This window comes from Leucoraja erinacea, chromosome 13 (genome assembly GCF_028641065.1).
Source record: "Leucoraja erinacea ecotype New England chromosome 13, Leri_hhj_1, whole genome shotgun sequence".
Taxonomy (NCBI): domain Eukaryota; kingdom Metazoa; phylum Chordata; class Chondrichthyes; order Rajiformes; family Rajidae; genus Leucoraja; species Leucoraja erinaceus.
Window position 1 is genome coordinate 12,973,978 of NC_073389.1, and position 24,945 is coordinate 12,998,922.

Sequence of the window (24,945 nt, forward strand, 5' to 3'; positions counted from 1 at the left end):
TCCACAACTTGCAGGGGGAACGCCTTAAAGGAGCAGATACACATTATTAATTTTTTGGGGAGAGGGGGCAATTTTAGTCCCATTGTTCGCCTTTTAAGAAAGGTAGCGCATTTCAGTGTAGTTCTTGCTGAGAACATAAAGTTAAAGCTATCAAACGTTGCAACTCCTCCACCTTCTGTCGTGAGGTAGACCGAGACTGAATGCCCTCCCCCTCCCATCCGCAATCTTTGACCACTTTTGACCACTTCCAGCATCAGGCATTAATACAGTTTTACATACTTATTGTTCAGTTTAGAGATACAGCATGGAAACAGTACGTCTGGAGATATCCGTTCACACTAGTTCCATGTTATCCCATTTTCTCCACCACTGCCTACACAGTCGGGATCAATTTGAGGCCAATAAGCGAGTTTGGTATTGTGACTGCGCATGCCCAGGTCATAGGTCACTCGTTATAAACATTCTCGGTAGCTTTGCTGCTGCGTTGTGTGCAGGCTTGCGTTTCGTCTATGGTCCGAGTTGGGCCCGGGTCTTCGGCACTGCGAGCACTGTTGAGTTGCTGTTGGGTCGTCCCCGTCTCCACCCGGGTGTCACGTCCCTGTCCGAGAACTGCCGGTGGTGTCCCAGGTGGCCCTGGGCTGGTGGGGCGGTGGCGGGGATACACATGGGGTACTGTGGTGGCTCGGCGTGTCAGGCAACATTTCTGGAGAAGGGTCTCGACCCGAAACGTCACCCATTTCTTTTCTCCGGAGATGCTGCTTGTCCCGGTGAGTTGCAGTGGCATTTTGTGTGTATCCCCGTTGATGGCTGGTGCTTGGCTTTCGCCGACGCTGGAGGTTTGGCCCGCAGCCACTGGGTGAGGCAAGGGGTGTTGCTGGCGGTCCCCGGCCCGTCAGGGAACAGGTTCCTCGGGAGTTGGAGAGGGGTTGGGCTGGAGATGGCGCTTCTTCTCCGTGCTGTCTGTGAGCCTGTGGGCCGCTGCTCCTCTGGGCCGTGGTCCCGTCCGTCCAGACGTCTCCGGCCGCCCCCCCGGGCGGGGACGGTCCAGTGGCGGTTCGGCAGCGCTTGCGAAGCAGGGGACCCGGGTTCAATCCTGGCTTCGGATGAGGCGCGGGTCTGCCGAGAATGTCTCTCCGCCGGTCCAGTCTCTCCCCCCGTCTCCCACTTGCATCTGCCCCCTTGCTGTTCCACCCCTCTCTCGGGCTACCTGGGATCCTTGTTCCTCAGATTAAATATATTTGTACACATAAATCATGAATAGTAAGAATTTATAGTTTATGCAGCCAGCGCTTTGTTCGCTTTTTCTTTATAGCGAGTGACCTTTGACAAATCCTGATTCTTTGTGTTTTTCATAATACTGAACTCGCTTATTAACCTACAAACCTGCATATCTCTGAAACACCTGGAGGAAACCCACATGATCACAAGGAGAACGTGCAAACTCCACACATGCAGCCGCCGATGGGATGATCGAAACCGATGGTGCAACTCAGAGCGCAGCGAATAGATGTCCATGGCACTGCGAGGCAGCAGCTCTACCAGCTGTGCAAGTGTGTAGATATGATAACTGTCATTTTTTTGAGCTTTTATACGATTGAGGGAAATGTGAATTGAAATGCTACTTACAACAATCTTTCTTTGCATATATTGTCTTGCCAGGTGGGTACAAAAAAAAGAGATGAGATGAGTGAGGTCTCAAGTCGTCAGTAGAGGAGGTGGACACTGCTGTGCCTTGATTTGCCATGACCCCTCATTAGACTTCTCCATTTTGTTGCACGGGGTGAAAGAGGTTGCCGAAGTAGCTTTGGTAATCTTTCCCCATCCAGTTAGTCATCTTATGGTGGAGCTTCTTGATTAATCCATCTCAGCCATGTTTGGCCAGGAAAATTTAAACCTCTCCTTGCTGTTTGCAATGCTGCTGTTAGTTCATCAGATTGTTTGAAACACTTTTTGATTGATTGAAAGATACTGCATGGATTCTGGCCATTCAGCCCACCTGGTCCGTGTGGACCATCGATCACCTTTTACACTAGTCCCGTTATCCCACTTTTACATCCACTCCGGACACATTTGAGACAATTTTAGAAGCCAATAAACCTACAACCCACAGAGGAGGAAACTGGAGGACCCGGCAGTAACCCACATGGACAGAGAGAGAGAATGTGCAAACTCCACAGACAGCTCCTACGGTCAGGATTGAACCTGTGTCTCTGGCACTATGAGGCAGTGGCAATGATCCAGACCTGAAACGTCACCTATCTATATGTTGCCTGACTTGCTGAGTCACTCCAATCCAGCACCTTGTGTATTTTTGATTGTAAACCAGTTCCTTGTTCTGTTGTCAATTGTTTTCTGGTATTCATAAACTGGTGTTCCTTTAAGCGAGTTCAGTGATTTAAAAATTCAACAACTTTTATTTATATTCCTCCCAAAGATGATTAACTGAACAGGGTGTTACTATTGTTTATGGATAATGAAGCACCAAGAAAAAGATTAGCAGGTCATGCAAACTGATGGCTGTCCAGTTTTACTGCTCACTTTCCAATGGAAGGCAGATTCACCCTTACACAGCAACATTGGCCTCAAAAATGAGAAAATTGTTACAAGGTTAGCTATTGTTTAGAAACGTTTTTGTGAGTATTGGCACCTGTATTAAACGATGCAATTTTTGTTTGAAATGTAAAAAAAACTGTAAAGATCAATACTATCCTTGCATGCAACAGGACACCTTATTTTAGTACAAAAGTACATATATGGCAAAAAAACATATATATTTCAGAAAAGGGTCAGTGCAATCCTGAACTTGCCTCTGCACGCTTAACATACATCATGCTGCGAGTTCTCACTTCACCTGAATCAGAATGGAAAAAAAATGGCAGAAAATCTCTACACATTTGAAAGATCAATGATAACGTTATCTGCATATTGGAGATTTCATTTCTATTTATGTTAAGTTTGTAACATGTTGTAAAAGCTGTATATATTTCAGATAAAGATTGCTATAATCCTGAATTCATCCGAGCACATTTAAGATAAAATAAAGATTAAATAAATCATGCAGAGATTTATATATGTGTGGTCACGTCATGTGAATAAAGGGGTGGGAGATTGCAACCTTCACGTGGTCCACCCTGTTTTCGACGAATATAATCAACCTGGCTGTGCAATCAACTTTAGGCTGTGCACGCCATACACAAGATGTGAATAAGAATGGAAGAGATTGCCAGTAACAGAAATTGCACACAACATTTCTATTAAAGTATGCAGTTTAATACCATCTTGAGAATATGTCCCTTTGAAACTGCTGCAGTCACTCAGCAGATCAAGTAGCAAAATGGAGAGAGAAACAAAGTAAATGTTTTGGTTGTGGTCCTTCCATCAGAATTGGTAAAGTGAGAAAAAAAACATGGTTGGTTGCATAGGTGGAGCAGGAGGGAAGAACAGCATTCTGAACTATGTGGGAAGGAACTGCAGATGCAGTTCCTTTGGTTATGCAGGACAGGCAGCATCTCTGGATAAATTATTCCTTTTTCTCCAAAGATGCTGTCTGACCCGTTGAGTTACTCCAGCATTTTGTGTCTATCATTGTCGTAGAATGATACAGTGTGGAAACAGGCCCTTCGGCCCAACTCGCCCACACCGGCCAACAACGTCCCAGCTATACCAGTCCCACTTGGTCCATATACCTCCAAACCTGTCCTATCCATGTACCCGTCTTCTGAACTATTCTCTTCACAACTCATTGGTCCATTATTCCATTCCTGTCCTCTTGGCACTTCCCCACATAACCAAAGGAAATGCAACATCATTTCTGAGAGTCACACAAGTAATACAACATGGAAAAAGGCCCTTTGGCTCAACGTCAACTTGACTATCTAAGCTAGTCCCATTTGCCCATGTTTGGCCCATATTCCTCTGAACCTTTTCTATCCATGGGTCTGTCCAAATGTCTTTTAAAAGTTATTATACCAAGCTCAATCACTTTCTGTGGCTGCTTGTTGCCATATACTCACCATGCTTTGTGTGAATAAGGTGCCCTTCATTTTCCTATTAAATCTTTCCCCTTTTACTTTAAACGTTGTTTTTTTGATCCTCTGTCCCTGGGAAATTGCATTTACCCTATCTATAAGATTAACCCTCAGTCTCCTACATGCCAATGAATAAAGTCACCACCCTGGAGACACAAGAAACTGCAGATGCTGGAATCTTGAGCAAAAGACAGAGTGCTGGAGGAACTCAGTAGGTCAGGCAGCATCTGTGGGGCGAATGTACAGGCGACATTTCGGGTTGGGACCATTCATCAGACTGATGGGAGCAAAGACATTTTAGGCTCTGGTCCCAACCAAAGAAGCTGAAATGCATTTCTTACAGACAGCCCCATCAGTCTGAAGAGGCGTCCGGTCCAATCCCTCCATAGACACACAACATGTTGGAGTAACTCAGTGGGACAGGCAGAATGAACAGGAGACGTTTTAGGTCGAGATCCTTTCCCTCCACAGATTCTGCCTGATCAGATGGGTTCGCCCTGAACTTTGCGTTTTACTCCTCGCCACCCTGTCTACCTGCAATGCCGCTTTCAGGAAACCATGAACTTATATTCATGGGTTTCCGATTTAAAATCTTTGAAACTCGATGATTTTCACCACGAAGCAACTTCTCCCCACACGAGTACCTCTTAGCACTGAAAATGGACACAGATTCAGCGGCCGTACATTCCAAGGCTCTTACGCATGGACAGCGGGGACATTTACAATGGTCATTTTTCTTTGGGGAAAAAAAGCTTTAAATATCCCGATGTGCCAGGGATATTCCAGACCATTGTGTGTGTGTGTGTGTTTTTTTTAAAGTGTGGCTTTTTGTTTACGAATCTGTACAAACTGAGTAAGCTGCTGGGTTTACCCGCGGTTGCCAGGCAATGGCGAGTGGCTGGAGGCGCCGCAGCTCCATGGAGACGGCCAGTTGGTGCTGAGACGAAGCCAACAGCAGGCCGGAGGAGAGGGTCAGGCCACAAGCTTCTCCGGCCGCCCACATGGATATTCTGGGCGTGAGGACCTCGCACTCTGAAATCATATTCACTGCCACGGAACCCAGGCAAACGTACCGTACAACACTCACCGTGCTAAACATCAGTAGCGTCTCCAGAGTGGTGATCGTTCGTCCATCAAAGAGCAAGGTAAATCTGCCCTCCCACCAGAGGACACTGGTTTAAGGTGAAGGGGAAACGATTCAATTGGAATCTGAGGGGTAACTGTTTCATACAAACGGTGGTGGGGGTATGGAACAAGCTGCCAGAGGCAGGGACTATCCTAACGTTTAAGAAACAGTTAGACGGTTACATGATTTCAAGAGAGAGTTAGATATAGCTCTTAGGATAAAGGAATCAAGGGATACGGGGAGAAAGCAGGAACGGGGTACTGATTTTGGATGATCAGCCATAATCATATTAAATGGTGGTGCTGGCTCAAAGGGCCGAATGGCCTACTCCTGCACCTGTTGTCTACGTTTCATTGTTTACATGGATAGGACAGGTTTTGGAGTTATATGGACCAAACGCAAGCAGGTGGGACCAATGTAGCTCGGACATGTTGGGCCGAAGGGCCTGTTTCCGCACTGTATCACTATGACTATGACATCAAGGAGAAAGTTGGCAGAACTGCGATCAAATGGAATTGCACATTGATTAAGATTATTTTCTATATATTGTACCAAACCTTCTGGTAAAAGTTTGATACAATACACTCCCATGTGGCCGATTGCATGACGCACAATACTTTGTGTAGCAAGGAACTGCAGATGCTGGTTTACACCGAAGATAGACACAGAATGCTGGAGTAACTTAGCGGGACAGACAGCATCTCTGGGTAGATGGGTGACATTTCGTGGTCGAAACCCATCTTCAGACTGAGAGTCAGGGGAGAGGGAGACAGAGATAAGGAAGTGTAAGGTGTGAAACGAGCCATCAAAGGGTATAAAGTTCAAGAATAATGTAGAATAAATCATTGTTAGCTAGGAGAAGGTGACAACCAAGCAAACAGAGATAAGATTAAAAGCTTTGCGTTTGCACATTGCATAAAAGTAACTCCAATAGCACCCACACGATCTACCTCATATATGACATACATTCGGCGAATATATGACATACAGTCGGCGTATATATGAGGTAGATGTGATGGACTCGTGGAGGCGGATTTAAGCTGTCCCTGCAGCTGTGGTACAAATCCATGTGCTATCATGTCCTTGAGGATCTTCACATGGTCAATGCAAACTGGCAGAACTGTTACTTCCAGAAAAAGAGATTAATACGTTATTTATTCCAACTACTTAAATGAAACATAATTAAACCTTAAAGTAGTTGAAGATACCTCCAAAAGTAAGTGTCTACCCATCACCTCATCCACATCACTCGCCAAGAAAACACCATTTGCACAATCAGATTTGACGCAGTTGCAATAAGAATAGGGTAGCCTTGCTTCCACACCATGAGCAAATGGTGTCTTCTAGCAGCTGAAGGGGAAAGAATCCCTGCAGATTCCAGAAATCTGAAGTAGAAATAGAATGCTAGAGGAGCTCAGTGACACTGGGGAGAGGAACAGTCGATATTTCAGTTCAAGGACCCTCCATAAATGAAAAAGTGAGAAAAACATGTTTTATTTGTCTTACTTTGATCTGTAACCTTTCATATTATATGCCCATGGTTCTCTCCAACCATCCCTCTCTGCAACTTAAAACATGTTTTTTTTTCTTATTTTACCAGTTTCTTTCCTCATTCGCTGCATAATTTGCTGAATGCTTTTATCTTTCTCTGATTTTATGTCTATCTTCATGCTAGATTATATCATGATTAATGGACAACAGGGTCAGTAAGTAAAGATCATGTAAATTGCTTCTTTGGGAACCATTGTATGAGTGTTGCTAGACTCTACTTCCTAAGAAGATTGTGGAAATTCGGTATGTCAATGGATACTCTCTTGAACCTCCTCAGGTGTACGGTAGAGAGCATATTAACTGGTTTCATCACGCCTGGTTCAGCAATTCAAATGTCCAGGAACAAAGGAGATTACAAAAAGTGTTGGACATTACCTGGACCATCACAGCTTCTGACCTTCCCTCTATCAAAGGGGGCGCTGCCTCAAAAACGCACCCAGCATCATCAAATACCAACAACACCCTGGCCATACTTTCATTTCACACAGAACATTGTGAAGAAGATAAAAGAGTCTGAAAACCATTGAATTGATTGAATTGAATTTATTGGTCATTCAAAAAATGTCGTTACCATGGTACAGGTTCAGGAATAAATTCTTCCCAATAACCATCAGGTTATTGAACACTAAACTAAATTGTCTTGGTTGCACGTAGTCTTTTGCTTGGGGTATTATTAATTTTTAAACAGTTGTGGAACATTTTTTTGGTTGTTTTTATTATCTATTGAGTACTGTGTTTACAGATTTGTTGTGTTGCTGCAGGTAAGATTTTCATGGTTCCTTTTCAGTACATATGACAATTAAACATTCTTGACTCTTGTTAGGGAAAGTATAACACCATTTAAGTAAAAATGAGACACAATATGTCTGGACCCAGAAGAAGTAAGATAGATGCTACGTGAGTACTTTGCATTGGGATTCACCAAGAAGAAGGACATAGAGCATTGTGATATCAGTGTGGGCTATGTTACGGCAGTTTGAGCTCAAGAAGGACAGGTGTTGGGTCTGTGCAAGAATATTTAAGTGGGTGTCTCCTGGGTCTGATGGAATCTATTCCAGGTTATTGATAGAGGTAAAAGAGGAGATTGCTGGGGCCTTGATTTAGATCTTTGTCTTCTTTCCAGTAGCAGGTGAGGTACCTAAGGAATGGAGAGTAGCCAATACTGTTCCTTTGTTTACAAATGGCATAGGGATAAACTACAAAATTATAAGATGGTGAGTCAAGAGTCAAGTCAAATCAAGTTAAGAGAGTTTTATTGTCACGTGTCCCAGATAGGACAATGAAATTCTTGCTTGCTGCAGCACAACAGAATATGTGAACATTATAGAGAACAGGAGATGAAGGTTCAGTGTGTCTATATACCATAGACCATATATATATGCACAATAAATAAACAGATAAAGTGCAATAGGCTGTTATTGTTCAGAGTTTGTTTGATAGCCTGATGGCTGTGGGGAAGAAGCTGAACCTGGATGTTCCAGATTTCTAGCTCCTGTACCTTCTTCCCGATGGCAACGGTGAGATGAGTGTGTGGCCAGGATGGTGTGGGCCTTTGATGATGTTGGCAGCCTTTTTGAGACAGCGACTGCGATAAATCCCTTCGATGGTGGGGAGGTCAGAGCCGATGATGGACTGGGCAGTGGTCACAACTTTCTGCAATCATTTCCGCACCTGGACGTTCAAGTTACCGAACCAAGCCACGTTGCAACCAGTCAGTATGCTCTCTACTGTGAACCTGTAGAAGTTCGAGAGAGACCCCTTGACATACTGACTCTCCGTAATCTTCTCAGGAAGTAGACGTGCTGATGTGCCTTCTTTATGATCGCATCAGTGTGCTGGGAAAGGGAAAGATATTCGGAAATATGCACGCCCAGGAATTTGAAATTCTTCCTGGGCGTGCATATTTCTGAATATCTTTCCTGTTCCCAGCACACTGATGCAATCATAAAGAAGGCACATCAGCACCATCCCGTTGATATAAACAGGATTGTGGGTCCGTATCCTACCCTTTCCAAAGTCCACAATCAGTTTCTTCGTTTTGCTGGTGTTGAGAGCCAGGTTGTTGTGCTGGCACCATTTGATCCATCGGTCGACCTCGCCTCTATACTCTGACTCATCACCATAAGTGATTCGTACCACATATTGGTGGTAGTGTAGCTATTGAAAATTATGCTGAGAGATAGGATTTGGAAAAGTATGGTCTTCTTAGGGACCATCAGTATGGCTTTGTGCAGAGCAGATCTTCCCTTACAAATTACATTTTTTTTGAGGAGGTTACAAAGATGAATGAGGGTAGCACAGTGGATGTTGTCCACGTGGATTGATGTACAGAGGGACCTCAGGATCCAAGCCAATTGTAAAGTGTATGTGGCAACAAGTAGATAATGTGGTAAAGTAGGTCAATGATGTGTATGCTATCATTGGTATAAAACTCAGTAACGCATGTTGTAGCTGTATAACATTTTGGTTGGACCACATTTTCAGTATTGATGGTAGTTTTGGTTGCTGCATTACTGAATGGATATGGAGGCCTTGAAGAGCATGCAGAAATTGCCTGGATCAGAAGGCTGAGGTAAACGATAACATTTTATAAAATTATGAGAGTGTAGGGGTTTTGCGTTTCCCTTTATTTCCCTTCGGGCCCAACTGCCCGATTTATTCTCTCCCTTGTCGGAGGGTCAAACGGCCACCACTCCACTCGAGCGGTTTCCAAGAGAGAGAATACAACAAAAGGGATTCCCCTGGGTTCTAGACCTCGGAATTATGGTGGGATATGATAAAAGGTTGAATTGACCAGAGTGTGCTGATGAGGGAAAACAGAAACCAAGATGGACTCAAAGCAAGTCTAAAATTTACAGGCTTTATTAAACAATGAGAAATCGAATCTCACCAACACTGCATAATACGTGGCTAAACTTATGCTTTAAACTAAGACTATGGACGGAAAACTATCGGGCACGTCGTAAAACTTACTTTACACAATTTTACTTGCAAGTACAACCCCTTTCCCTTTCCCCTCACTCTCTATCCTATTTCGGGAATTTCACCAGGTCACTGGGGTACTTACAGTTGGGCTCGCGAGTCGTCCAGCAGAGCAGGAAGAGAGAGTTACGGTTGGGCTCACGAGCCGTCCAGCAGAGCAGGAAGAGAGAGTTATAGTTGGGCTCACGAGTCGTCCAGCAGAGCAGGAAAAAGAGAGAGAGTTCTGGCTTGACTCCTGTTTTTATACCTGAGCTTACTTTGAAACCCCCAGGTGGTCCTCTGGATGAAAAGGGTTCTTTTGATGATACCCAGTGTCGATCTGGCATGAACAATAGGCTTCCGATGATAAGGGGCTTGCTGATGTCATGATCCCTCAGCCTGATCGTTATCCCATCGCCTGGACGGGCTCCTATTGTCTCGATGGATGGTTCATCCTGCTGAGGCTTGGTTCCTTTCTTTGTGTATCCAAGATAATCTCGTTATCTCCGTCTCAGCCTTTCCTCCCCACACCATTCGCCCAGTTGTTTGATGCGCAAGTCCACATGCCAGACAGGTTTGTGGATTGGGGGTTTTTCCTCTGCAGCCAGCAAATTTGTCTTTTTAAAATGTCCATGTCCTTATCCGAGTTCTTCCATGATTTTGGAGGATTTGCCTCAATAACTTACAAGAGGCATAAATAGTCCAAAAGTCTTTTTACTAAGGTGGAAATGTCAAATATCAGTGGGCATACTTTTAAGTCGAGAGGGGGAAAATTTTAAAGACACGTGAGGTAAGTTTATTTTTACCCAGAGAGTGGTGGGCGCTTGGAATGTGTTGACCAGGGAAGTGGGTGGAAGCAAATACAATTAATGATTTTTAAGATTTTGACATTTAAGAAGCATTTGACAGGCACATTAATATGTAGGGAATGGAGTGATATGGGTCACATGCAAGCAGATTAAGTAATTTAATTAGGTACCATAATCGGTATAGATATCATAGGCTGTAGAGCCTGTTGCTGTGTTGTACTATTCTCTGTTCAAAGTACAGCTTGATCCCTGAAAACATCAACATTTACAAATGTGTCACCTTTTTAATAATACTCGGTATTTCTGTTTTTTTCCCACCAAATTGAAGTACCTCAGTTTAATTTTATCCACCAGATTGTTTCTCAATCACTCAACTTGTCGATTTCATTTTGCTCATCCACATCACTATTCACATTCCCACTTACTTTCATGGTATCAGGAAACTTATAAGTAGTACATCAGGTTTTCCCAGCCAAATTGTTGATGTGAATTATGAATAGTTGGGGCTTAATCAGCAATCCCTATAGGTCCTGAATAGCCATGAGAGTAGGAATAGGAAAGTAGAAACAGAGGTGTCGGCTGGATTAATGCATGGCTCAAGAGTTGGTGCAGGGGCCGTGATTCAGATTTAGGGCCATTGGCATTGCTTCTGGGGCAGAAGTGACCTGCACAAGAAGGAAGGGTGGCACTAAAAGTCTCTCCCAAACTTAAATATCTGTTACATGCCACTGCCCTGTGTAAGACCCATCACCCCAGGTCCTCGAAGTAAAGGAGGAGAACTCCTTTATAAAGAGACCTCCACTGGGGGCCTCCCTCATCTTTTAGGCTGTGTCTTGGACATTAGGCAGACGATGGCCAAGATGTGCCGGGTGCACATTCATGATGCGCTTGCCAGGCAATGACAATTTCCAGTAAGAGAGAATTTAACCACTGGCTCTTAACATTCAGTGGCATTACAGTTGACAGGTTTGCATGTCATAGGTTAGGAGCATGAATGAATATTCTCTACTTCTTTGGTTAAATGTAGACATGACATAATCTTTACAGCATCCTATGTACTACTATAAATAATCACATTCTCCACCAGACTGAAGATGTAGTATGTACCATGTACAAAATACACTGGAATAATTTGCCAAGCTTTTTTGGCACCTGCTTCTAAACTCCCAAACTTTATTAAATTAAAATAGGTTAAAGGTTAACATATTCAGCCATCCAGATGTGCTGTTGCTGAATGTCTTTGTAAAAGTTGCTTGTTTTTCCAAAAAAAGTTTATCTAACAAATGTCGCCCAAGGTAGATTGAAAAAAAATGATTTAAAGCTGCAGATTGTGATAATATTACAACCACAGAGATATAGCACAAAGTTTTGAGGTTGGGATGCAGGATATCGCAAATTCTGAGCCTTTAAAACATAAGCAATGAAGACAAATCTCTTACTTGGTTATGATGGTGCATCTGTGAACTAAATACTTCTTAGGAATGAAACTAAAAGCCAACCCCACCACAACCAATCCAAACCCAACCCAGAGCCAGGCACTGTTTTTTCCCCCTCTTTATTACCCAACAGAGCCATTTGCAAATAAAGCAGAAAAAGAGACATGAAGTACTGTTGAACAAGTAGAGAGGGCATATGTAATAATACTGTAAATCATCATGACCTGAGTAAGGTTCTTAGCTGGGAAAACATGGTCTGGCCTTATCAGATCCTAACCTGAAAGTCTTATCAGAATGTACATTCTTATCCTATTAGAACCCAACATTCATATTCATGTCCCAAAGCTGCCAATGCTCACGCTTTGAGAGTGACACTCACGCATTTCAGCCAATTCTCACGCCCTCACGCTGAAGACAGAATTCTCACGCTGACTTCAGTCCCTGCACAGCAAAGATCCTGCTGCACAGTTTGTCTCTTTGCGCCACATGACAGCGATCTGCACGGATTGGGGAAGCGCGTTGGTCCCGGGCAGCGGGTATCAGCGCTTTTATACGCCGTCTGCGAGCGCTGCACTTCCGGCTGCGGTGGCAACCTCGCTCCCTCCCTCCTGCCCTTCAAGTCACACGGCAGCGCCAGCGCCGCCAATCCACGCTACACTGTGCCCGCCAGACTCCCCATTGGGCAGCCGGGGAAAGAGAGGGAGGGGAGAAAGAGAGAGAAAGAAAAAAAGGGAGGGATGGAGGCAAAGAGAGACAGGGGGAGGGAATGTAAGGGATGGAAGATGAAGGGAAGGAGAAAGGGGAGAAAGAGGAAGCGTGAGGAAAAAGAGGGAGGGTGAGGAAAGAGAGGGAGGGAAAGAGGGAGGGATGGGGGGAGGAAAGAGGGAGGAGAGAGGAAGAGGAGGAAAGAGGGAGGGAGGATGGAGGGGGGGAAGGAAAGGTGTGCGTGTGTCTGTTTCCCTGTGTGTGTCTCCTTGTGTGTGTGTGTGCGCCTCCCTGTGTGTGTGTGTGCGTGTCTCTGTGTGTCTCCCTGTGTTTGTGTATATATATATACATATGTGTGTGTCTCCCTGTGTGTGTGTGTCTGTGTCTCCCTGTGTATGTGTGTGTGTCCCTGTGTGTGTGTGTGTCCCTGTGTGTGCGTGTCTGTGTCTCCCTGTGTGTATCCCTGTGAGTGTGTGTGTGTGTGTGTGTGTCCATGTGTGTGTCTGTCTATCTCCGTGTGTGTGTGTCTGTCTATCTCCGTGTGTGTGTGTGTGTCTGTCTCCCTGTGTGTGTGTGTGTGTGTGTGTCTCTCCCTGTGTGTGTGTGTCTCCCTCTCCCTGTGTGTGTATGTCTGTCTCCCTGTTTGTGTGTGTGTGTGTGTGTGTGTGTGTGTGTGTGTGTGTGTGTGTGTGTGTGTGTGTGTGTGTGTGTCTTTCTGTGTGTGTGTGTGTCTTCCTTTGTGTATGTGTCTCCCTGTGCATCTGTTGTCACATCCTGGCCTTAGACAGGGCTGCCAACTCTCACGCTTTGAGCGTGAGAGTCACGCATTTCAGCCAATTCTCACGCTGATGACAGAATTCTCACGCTGTCTTCAGTCCTTGCACAGTTTGTCTTTTTGTGCCATATCGCAACGATCTGTGTGGTCTGGAGAAACGCGTCAGTTGGCGGCTGTGAGTGACGTTGCATTTCTTCTCTTCTCTTCTTTCTTGGTTGGATGTGCAGCCGCCGACAACATGAAGCAGCCGGAGATAAAATTAACCAGGTGAATCGGTTGTAAAACATGGGGAGGCCCACAATGGGGCCAAACATCTAGGACAGGGTTCGGCAACCTACGGCACACGGGCTGAATCCGGCCCGTAACCCGAAAAATCACATGTTTTTCAATTCGTTTTCGCAGTGTCGGGGCAGGCGAGCCGACCTGAGAACTGCAGCCAGTCCCTGGGCACGCAGAATGCCAACTTGATCATTATGGACAAATTGGGCCAGCCACGTACATGTTGTATAACTCTGACTCTATGAAGATCTGAATGGGTTTAGAATGACCATTTAAGCAAAATTGCCCCCACTTTCCCCATTTTGATTCTTGAGATTAATATCCCTTTGCTCTGTTAACAGCATTAAAGTACTTATGAGGTCGAGTCAGGAAAGGGAACATGTTATTTCTTTTTAGTTTGCTTTAATTTGTTAGTTGATTGTTGTTGAGTGCCATCATTTCTGAAATGGTCTTAAAGTAACTTAACTGTTATAAAGCAGTAATAAGTGATTTTTGTCCAAACAATTGGAACTTGCATAAAATGTTTGCATTATTAGCAGGACTGCCAACTCTCACGCATTGAGCGTGAGACTCACGCATTTCACAAAATTCTCATGCTCTCACGCTGATCAAAAAATTTCTCACGCTCAAATATCTGCGGGTGCTGAAAGTTCAAAATAAAGCAAAAATTGTTTTAGAGGTGAGTAAAAACCATGAGGGGAATATCAGGAGAAAGCATAGTCTTTTTCCCTTGATATGTGATTCAAGCACTAGAGGGGATTGGTTTAAAGCAGGGCTATCAAACTACCAGCACCAACCCCCCTCCCCCTTCCTCCCTGAGGCATGGCACACACCTCCCACCCTCACCTCCGGCGGCTTAATGTCCATCGACCGCTCTGTCCACACCCCATGGAGTTTTAACCCTGACCCGGAGCTAGTAGCGGACCGGGTGAGTGGGGGCGTTGGTGCCGCCTCCGGAGCCTACTATGGGAGGGGGAACACCCCCTCCCACACCCTCCCCCCCTCGGTCGCTACGCTCCCTTGCAATTTCTCACTCTCAACTCTCACCCAATGTTGGCAGCCCTGATGTCCCCTCAGGCTTGAGTCAGGACTGCTGGTTCCAGTAAAGATTTGCCTCCAAAAATAAAGGCTAGCTGCCTTAGTCTGCAAGATATTTTGATGGACTAATTAATGGAATGGATACAATATCGTAATATTTGTCTTTTCCTTTACAGTTATTTAAAATAATTGCAAAGAAGAATAATATAAAAATTGCTCCTGGAGTACAAATTTCAGTAATTATAGAGTTTTCCACAACAAAAGCAGTTGATGCATCAGATGTATGCACTATAGGCATAGATGAGGACATTATAACAATACCTCTACATGCGTAAGTATTACTCAAAATACTATAAGCATAGATAATGGTATTTTAACAATCCCACTATATGCATAAGCATTATTCAATAATTCATCTAATTCATACACTAATATGCCATTAAGTGAAATGTACAATGTATATTAAGTAGAAATGGATTTAAAAACACTGAGGGGTGTTGGTACTAATTTATTATGGTCACATGTACCAAGAAACAGTAAAAATATTTGTTATGTGTGCTATCCAGTCAGATCGTACTATACAAAAGACCATCACAACTTGGCCTGATGGTGCCTCTCAGCAGCTGCAGGACTGCTTCGACAGGACCAACTGGAATGTGTTTGAACACCAGGACCTGGAGGTGTTCACAGACAGTGTACTATGTTACATTAAAAACTGCATGGACACTGTCACAGTGGACAAACGCATCCGGGTCTACCCCAACCAGAAGCCCTGGATGACCCGGGAGGTCCAGCGGCTGTTAAAAGAGAGGAACACCGCTTTTAGGTCTGGCGATAGGGCTTTATACAGCATGGCCCGAGCTAACCTGAAGAGAGGCATCAGAGAGGCCAAATTAGACTACAGGAGGAGGATAGAGGACCACCTGGACAGTAATAACAGCAGGCAGGTGTGGCAGGGGATCCAGTATCTCACCAACTACAAGACCAACCTTGGAGCTGCTGAAGGTGACGCCTCGTTGGCAGAGGAGCTGAACCTCTTCTTTGCTCGCTTTGAAGTGGAGCCACCAGAGACAGTCACATCACACCACATGGTCCACAGCAGCTTAACCCTCAAAATAGAGGAGCATGAGGTGAGGCGCACGCTGCGGGCCATCAATCCGAGGAAGGCTGCTGGACCTGACGGCGTCTCTGGACGCGTGCTGAAGGACTGCGCAGACCAGCTGGCTGGAGTCTTTACGAGGATTTTCAACCAGTCTCTGGCCCAGTCCACTGTCCCACCCTGTCTGAAGTCCTCCACCATGGTCCCCTTGCCCAAAGAAACCCACATCTCCAGCCTCAACGACTACCGGCCAGTCGCACTCACACCAGTGGTGATGAAGTGCTTTGAAAAACTTCAAGGGATCACATCACATCACTCCTGCCCCGAAGCTTTGACCCCCACCAGTTTGCGTATAGAGCGAACAGATCCACAGAGGACGCTGTAGCCACAGCCCTCCATGCTGCTTCCACACTCCACCTGCATGTGTTAAATAGCTTCCTGTCGGGTCTCAGCCAGAGAGTCAGAGTGAGCCATCACACATCCACGGCCATCAGCCTCAGTACCGGCTCTCCACAGGGTTGCGTGCTGAGCCCCCTGCTTTACACCATCTACACATATGACTGCACCCCCGCCCACCACAGTAACACCATTGTCAAATTCGCGGATGACACCACGGTGGTGGGGCTCATCTCTGGGGGGGATGAGTACGCCTACAGGGATGAGGTGGAGCAGCTGACAGTGTGGTGTGGAGAGAATAACCTGCTCCTCAACACCTCAAAGAACAAGGAGCTCATAATAGACTACAGGAAGAAGAAAACTGACATTACACCATTAATCATCAGAGGGGACTGTGTGGAGAGGGTGGCGGATTTCCACTTCCTGGGAATCCACATTGAGGAGGACCTGACATGGAGCGTGAACACCTCTGCGCTGCTGAAAAAGGTCCAGCAGAGACTGACTTCCTGAGGGTGCTCAGGCCCAGAGACTGCTGCTGTCCTTTTATCGGTGCTCCATAGGGAGCATCCTAACATACTGTGTATGCGTGTGGTACACCAGCTGCACAGCGGCTAAGAGGAAAGTGCTCCAGAGGGCTATTGACAACGCCCTGAAGATTGTCGGCTGCCCTCTCCTCACCTTGGAAGACCTACACAGTTCCCACTGTCTCAAGAAATCCCAGAACATTATAAAGGACATTTCCCACCCCGGACACTCCCTGGGTGAACTGTTGCCGTCAGGCAGACGGTACAGATCAATGAGGACAAGGACAAACAGACTCAAAAACAGTTTTTATCCCACAGCAATAACTACACTTAATATAGCCACCAAATGAGCGCAGGTGCGCTACATACCAAAGGGATTGTGCAATCGACAGAAGAATGTATGGTTGTGTGTTTATGCTTGTTTTTTTTCATCTTATTTATTTTAGTTGTTTATTTCAGATATTTCTCTTTTACGTATCATTAGCGTTTAGATAATGTGTGAATGGTGCACTGACTGGTTGGCATTTTTAATTTTGTTGTACATGTTTACATGTTATAATGACAATAAAGAACCTATCTATCTATCTATCTAATCATACTATACATGTGTATAAACATGCACAAAATATAAACAGTTAAAAAATAGATCAGGTATAATTAGAAATTCACAAAAATTTTAATCAAAAACATAAGTTCTAAGAATCAAGTTAAAAGAGGAAAGAAAGTTGAAGAGATTTCATCAGATGCCTGATAAAATTATATTGTTCCAAAAAAAGTGTACAGTAAATTTGGTAAAGGAATATATTTGCACCTTGGGTCAGTGATGTTCTATAACAAACCAACTGGAAGCATTGTTATTGAGGACTGACTTTGTTTTAGATTTTACATAGTCAAAATGCTTTCTTTAAGATGGAGGACATCACCATCATCTAGATTCCTGGTTATGTGAGGCTTTAAGGCTGCATTAGAATTGCATAGCTTGGTGTAAGTATTTTCTGACCAATTTCGGTCAGCTAATTAATGATATTGCAATATTTTAACTTGATCATTCTTTTTTGTATTTTTAATGCAGATTTACCGCTGCCTGTGATCTTAGTGTTGATCGAGAAGTTGATTTTGGTACTGTTGTCGCTGATAGTAGAGTTATTTTCAAAGAGATATGTGTTACAAATAATGGATCTGTCTCAGGTATAATTATTTTTAACAGCCTCTTGTAAAGGATAAATCTTTCAAACGTGATGTATTTATTTGTTCGTTATTTTTCCATTCTGAATTTGAAAGCTGAAAATGCATTATTTGAAAATTGTGATTACATACATTGCCTCAAGAAATATTATAAATGGTTTACAATATTCACACAAAAATTATATAATGACAGGGAAAGAAAAACAATATATATATTTTAAGTTGTAAGAAAGGTGGATGGAGATCCTACCACCTCTGTACCTTAAAATACCTTTTTAACATAGGATGAACATTTGATGGCACTGGGCCTGTACTCTCTGGAATTTTGAAGAATGAGGGGGGATCTCATTGAAATATACAGAATAGTGAAAAGCGTGGATGGAGTGGATATGAAGAGGATGTTTCCACGTGGGAGAGTCTAGGACTAGAGATCATAACCTCAGAATTAAAGGATGTTCTTTTAGGAAGGAGATGAGGAGAAATGTATTTAGTCAAAGAGTGGTGAATCTGTGGAATTCTTTGCCACAGAAGGCTGTGGAGGCCAAGTCAGTGGATATATTTAAGGCAGAGATAGATAGATTCTTGATTAGTACAGGTGTCAGAAGTTATGGGGAGAAGGCAAGAGAACGGGGTTAGGAGGGAGAGATAGATCAGCCATGATTGAATGACGAAGTAGACTTGGTGGGTCAAATAGCCAAATTCTGCTCCTATCACATGATCTTATGATATTTTCCAATTAAAGTATATTCAAATTGAAACTTTAACTGTTTCCTTTACCACAGATGCTACCTGACCTACCGAGTGTTTCCTGCACTTTCATTTTTTGTTTGAACTGTTGATGAATATATGATTCATAATACTTACGTTTTTGCTAGTTTATGGCAACTTGATCTATTTTGAATTATTGCGGAAACATCAGTTTAATACTCTGACTCTGAATTTTAGGGCAATAGCAGAATAACACTCAATGTTGGCCTGCACAAAACCTCACAATAAAGATCTGGAGATCTCTGAGGCAAGATCCTTCCCTTCTCTGGCACATCTGCTATTGGGATTCTATTCAAAGAGATACTGATATCCAGCAAATGTGTGGTTACACAGATGTTTGTGTAGCCAGCATACACCTTACCTAGCAATATTAAAGCATTTGCACATTAGCAAACATAAAAGCACAATTATTAACTAATCTTTTAAAGTATTACATAGAGACAAATACACAATGGATGATTACGTTCGGAGCTGAAAAATGTTTATTGAAAAGTTGAATTTAAAAATAATTAAAGCATTTCGTTGAGGCCATAACTTGTGTACTTATAATAAATTTGTTGAAGGTAATCATGAGTGGCACAAAATTATAGAAGGCTGAATAATGTTGGAATATGAGGAAATACGTTGATTGGATAGCTATATATTTGACATAGTGGACCTTTATTTGATCTTTGTAATAACAACAATGCTGATTCTGCAAAATGCAACAATGCTCATTAATGCATCAGATGTAGAATCCAATACAAAATTAATAATTTAAGAAATGCTGAGGACTTACAAACCCAAATATTTACTTGTAATTAGGGTTTCTTGTGACTGAATGGTCAACTTTTGCTACTTTACTGCTTATTTCATAAAAAGAGCTATATATTACAGAAAATATGCGATTTTAATAATCATTAAGAGATAATCTTGTGGGATGCATGGTAGATTCTGATAAACCACAATATGATGATAACCATGTAATGAGAAGAACAATGGAGACACAAGGAACTGCAGATGCTGGTTTACAAAAAAATGACACAAAGTACTGGAGTAACTCAGTGGGCCAGGCAGCATCTTTGGTGCACGGATTTCTGAAGAAGGGTCCTGACCTGAATTGTCACCTGTCCATGTTCTCCAGAGATGCTGCCTGGCCTGCTGAGCTGCTCCAACACTGTGTCTATATATGAGAAGAACAAGATCACCAAAGCAGTCAAATAGCCCTTTAAAAATATTCAATATTCCTGTCTGAAGAAGGGTCTCGACCTGAAACTATGCCCATATCCTTCGCTCCATAGATGCTGCCTCACCCGCTGAGTTTCTCCAGCATTTTTGTCTACCTTCAATTTTCCTGTGTTTATTTCTCCCTTAAACACCATATCCCAAGAACACTATAGATCTCAGGCTTTAGGATATTAAATGACTGAGCACCTTCAGTTCCTGGAGGGAGGAAGAGAGATGGAATTCCAAAGATTTAGGGCATGATTAAATGGCTGTTTTAACAATGTGACAACAGCTTCTGGTTATTGATTTACTCAGAAGGAAATACAAAATCTTGAAAATCTCAATAATTTTACTTATCATTCTTCTAAGCTTCTATGAGTGTTAGCTAAGTTTCTTCAATTATTATTCTTTGAAGAATCTCCTCATCTCAGGAATAAATCTAAATCTGTTGCATGATCTTCAACACCACTATTTCCATCTTAAAGTAAGTAGGCCATAGCACACTAAATCTAAATGTGGTCTTAACAGCGTTCTGTGCAATCTCAGTGAGAGGTAGACTTAGTGATTTTATAATTTCAACCCATTTACAAAAAGATCACGACAACACTACTTTTCTTAATTGCTTCCTGTATTCACATATTTATCGTCTGCATCTCTTGAACTATTGCACCCTGTACATAACCACTTAACAAATTCTCACTATTCTTGGCTTTTCTATCCCAATCAAAAACTCGTTTTTTCTGTTTCAATCAAGCCGTACATTTTTCTGCTTTGCTACGTTTTGTTTTCGCTTCACAATTTATTTTTCTGCCTTGCCCTTTATCTTTAGCAAATCTGAATATTTTTCACAGTGTTTTCAATTATATTCTCAATGGCAACTAAGCCCTTTGACATTTTACAAGTGACAGTCAGCCTGACCAAAGAGTCCAGCTAATTACTGTTTGATTTCCGTTCTTTAACTGATCTATGGAATCTGTTAATCCAAACCCTATAGCCCCCTTTTAAAGAAAAATATTTTAACGCAATAACTTACAAACCCCCCCCCCCCAATATTTCAAAAAATAAACTGGCTTCTCACCCATATCCTAAATCTTTTAGGACCGAGATGAGAAAAACATTTTTCACACAGAGAGTGGTGAATCTCTGGAATTCACTGGCACAGAAGGTGGTTGAGGCCAGTTCATTGGCTATATTTAAGAGGGAGTTAGATGTGGCCCTTGTGGCTAAAGGGATCAGGGGGTATGGAGATAAGGCAGGTACAGGATACTAGGTTGGATGATCAGCCACGATCATATTGAATGGTGGCTTAGGGCCGAATGGCCTACTCCTGCACTTAATTTATATGTTTCCCTCTCCTCACCCCTCTCCCCTCTCCCACCCATCCCTCTCTCCCACAACCCCCTTCCCTCTCTACCCCACCCCCTTCCCTCTCTCCCACCGCGTCCTTCCCCCATACCGCTCTGTCCCTCTTCCACCACTCCCCCTACCCCTCCCTCCCCACTCTACCACTTCTCTCCCCTTACCCCACTCCTCTTCCTCCTCCCCCCCTCTCTCTTCCCTTCTCTTCCCCTCACTCCCCCACCCCTTCCCTTACCCCTCTGTTCCACTTCCTCCACTCCCCCGTCCCTCTTCCACCACTCCCGCTACCCCTCTACCCCTCCCCTCCCTCCCTCCATCCCCACTCCTCTCCCCCTCTCCCCCTCTCCTCATCCCTTCCCCCACCCCCCCCCTCCCTCTCTCCCCCACCCCCCTTCCCTCTCTACTCTACCCCCTTCCCTCTCTCCCCCCCCCCTTTCCCCCTACCTCTCTGTCCCTCTTCCAACGGGTCTGCACTTGGTCTAGTTACTATATAAAAGTCTGTGGCTGCCTCCTGCCGTCCGTCCGTCCGGCTGCCTTTCTTCCTTTTGATTCGTTTCCATCGTGTGATGTCACAATGCCCAATGCTCACAGATGTCCAATCGGACTTTCTTCCTTTGATTCACTGCAACTCCGAAACCAGACGCAGAATCGCCGACATCTTTTCCATTTCGGTAGAGATTTCACTTTTCTTTCTAAGAATCCGCTCCTCATTACATTTCGTCGTCTTTAAGTACTCATTTTTAATCAATTCCTTCTCCCCCCCCCCCCCCCCCCCCCCAATATTTCAAAAATAAACTGGCTTCTCACCCATAGAAGCAGCACCAGCCCCAGCCCCTGGTGAACGTTCCATCATGTGATGTCACAATGCCCAATGCTCAAAGACATTGTTGCCGTAGAGGGAGTACAGAGAAGGTTCACCAGACTGATTCCTGGGATGTCAGGACTTTCATATGAAGAAAGACTGGATAGACTCGGCTTGTACACGCTAGAATTTAGAAGATTGAGGGCGGATCTTATAGAAACGTACAAAATTCTTAAGGTGTTGGACAGGCTAAATGCAGGAAGATTGTTCCAGATGTTGGGGAGGTCCAGAACAAGGGGTCACAGTTTAAAGATAAGGGGGAAATCCTTTAGGACAGAGATGAGAAAAAATATTTTCACACAGAGAGTGGTGAATCTCTGGAATTCGCTGCCACAGAAGGTAGTTGAGGCCAGTGCATTGGCTATATTTAAGAGGGAGTTAGATGTGGCCTTGTGGCCAAAGGGATCAGGGGGTATGGAGAGAAGGCAGGTACAGGATACTGAGTTGGATGATCAGCCACGATCATATTGAATGGTGGTGCAGACTCGAAGGGCCGAATGGCCTACTCCTGCACCTAATTTCTATGGTTCTATGTTTCCCTCTCCTCACCCCACTCCCTCTCCCACCCATCCCTCTCTCCCCATCCCCCTTCCCTCTCTACGCCACCCCCTTCCATCTCTCCACCCACCCCCTTCCTCCTACCACTCTGTCCCTCTTCCATCACTCCCCCTACCCTCTCCTCCTCCCTCCCCACTCTTCCACCTCTCCCCCTTCCCCCTCCACTCTCCCCCCCCCTCTTTCCCCTCTCTCTCCCCCCACCTCTCTCTCCCGCTCCCCCCCTCCTCCCCTACCTCCCCCTCCCCCACATCTCTCATCTCCCCATCCCCCTCTCTCACCCCCTACCTCCCCCTCCCCACATCTTAGTCTCTCTCTCACCCCCATCTCAAACCCCCTTTCCCTCCCAAATCTGTCCCGTTTCCTCCTCCTCTCCCCTCCATCCCCTCTTCTCACCCCCCCCCCTCCTCCCACCTGTGTGTTTGGGGTGTGGTTTGATGCCGCAGCCCCCCCTCCCCCCCCCCCCCCCCCGCAAACGCCGTTGGGGTCCAAAACAGACCCAACGGGTCTGCACTTGGTCTAGTCATCATCTAAAACTGACAAATGCAAAACATTCTGAATTTTTTGAATACTGGATGGGTGCCCCTTCGTCAAAAATGAAAGCTACCCTTCACCTCTTAGTCTCAAGTCATAATCACTTCGAAACCATTTGCAAAAATGTGTTACATTTAACAGTCAAAAACTGGTTACATTTAACAGTCAAAATGTAATAGTTGCGTAGGTTGTTTGCAGCCATGATACTAAACCTGTAAAATCAAACAAATCCAAAGAGATTCAGATATGATAAATTGCACCTTGAATAATGTAATGGACTTGCAATCAGATGATTGCTGGATTGGTTTGCTTTGTTTATGCTGCTGAATTGAATGATGCTAAAATGGCCTGAAACATATTAATGTTTCCCTTTCCCATAGGGCGCTTTGCAATTGCAAGTCCAAGAAATCAATTCATGACTATTTTACCTAGGAATGGAACAGTTCAACCAAAAAATGTGTTTTTGATCAAAGTTGAATTGTATACTTATCAACCAATGGTTCTCGATGAAATGATCAAGTAAGTCTGTATGATTGAATTTGGTTCATAATTTACTGATGTCTATTGGTAAACAAATAAAAATTATCTTCTCTATTAACCATAATAACTATCAGTAATCTACTAATAATATTTTTAAAAAAATGAGACCAACAAATGGAATAGAGTTATATTAAGAGGTCGGGGATAGTTCACTCCTTTATGTAGGATTACTGGCCAGTGCTTTAAGAATAGGATTTATTGGTTGGATAGACATAAACACAATGGGACAGAATCTATAAGAAATTGGAGAAGGATCAGGGATATGTACGAAACTAATCATCTCTACTGGATTGTTCCCTCAAATCACTTCTCAATCTTTTAAATTACAGTGAGTATATGCCAAATTTCTAAAGAAGTAGAATTAAAAGTATTTCCTTATAATTATAAAAAAATATTTTTAAAATGTGCTAATAAATAGCCTAAAACACTGCAGATGCTAGAATCTTGAGCAACACATAAAGTGTTGGAAGAACTCATTGGGTCAGGCAGCGTCTGTGGAAGGAATGGACAGGCAACGTTTTGGGTCAAGACCTTTCTTCAGATACTGAGTTCCTCCAACATTTTGTGTGTTAACCCAAAAGGTCACATGCATTAAAATTAGGTAATTACTCTTTTGGTAATCAATCCTGCCATCTGGTCCCTGGTTCCAACTTCGTATGTCTCTTCAACTTTAACATTGCTTATTGGTACCTTCCCAGCTCTCCATGTCTCTGCCTGACTTTGAATCACTGTTTCTTTGGTTCCAATTGCCTATCTTCTGTTTTGTTTCTGAACTTCACTCATTTGCCTCCCTTTCCAACCTGCTGCCTTCCTCTTCCCTGCCTCTCTTATCCTTCACACCAGATCTCGGAATCTCCATGACTTCCACAATTTTAATTTTGGAAATCAAAATCACTTGCCTTTATCCTCTATGTAAATCATTTAGTTACTTTGCACTGTTTGATGTCTTCAATGTTTCCCATTTTAATGTGGATCAAATTCAGGATTTTGAGTTCCGTTCCTAAAATACAGATGATTTTATTTATTTATTTGTCCCAGTGTATTTTATATCCCCTTGCATTTTAATTAGATTGCTTACATTGTCAATGACTACTGATGCCATAATTTTAATAAGTGACATTAGTCAACGAACCAACAAATCATCCTAACCTGAGCAACTGTAGGATCTCTACTAAGGATCACAAACTTCAAACCGGTGCCTCCACCGAC

The 24,945-nt window shown here is 43.8% G+C and overlaps 1 protein-coding gene across 1 annotated transcript in view; it reads left to right on the plus strand.

The window, feature by feature from the left end:
• Positions 1 to 4,563: 4,563 nt before the first annotated feature.
• LOC129703105 (cilia- and flagella-associated protein 47-like) overlaps positions 4,564 to 24,945 on the plus strand; it is a 422,488-nt gene continuing 402,106 nt past the window's right edge. The window contains exons 1-4 of the mRNA XM_055645303.1: positions 4,564 to 5,173; positions 14,885 to 15,039; positions 17,800 to 17,915; positions 23,577 to 23,715. Coding sequence (XP_055501278.1) covers positions 5,030 to 5,173; positions 14,885 to 15,039; positions 17,800 to 17,915; positions 23,577 to 23,715 — 554 coding nt within the window. The 5' untranslated portion in view covers positions 4,564 to 5,029. The remainder of the gene's footprint in view (positions 5,174 to 14,884; positions 15,040 to 17,799; positions 17,916 to 23,576; positions 23,716 to 24,945) is intronic.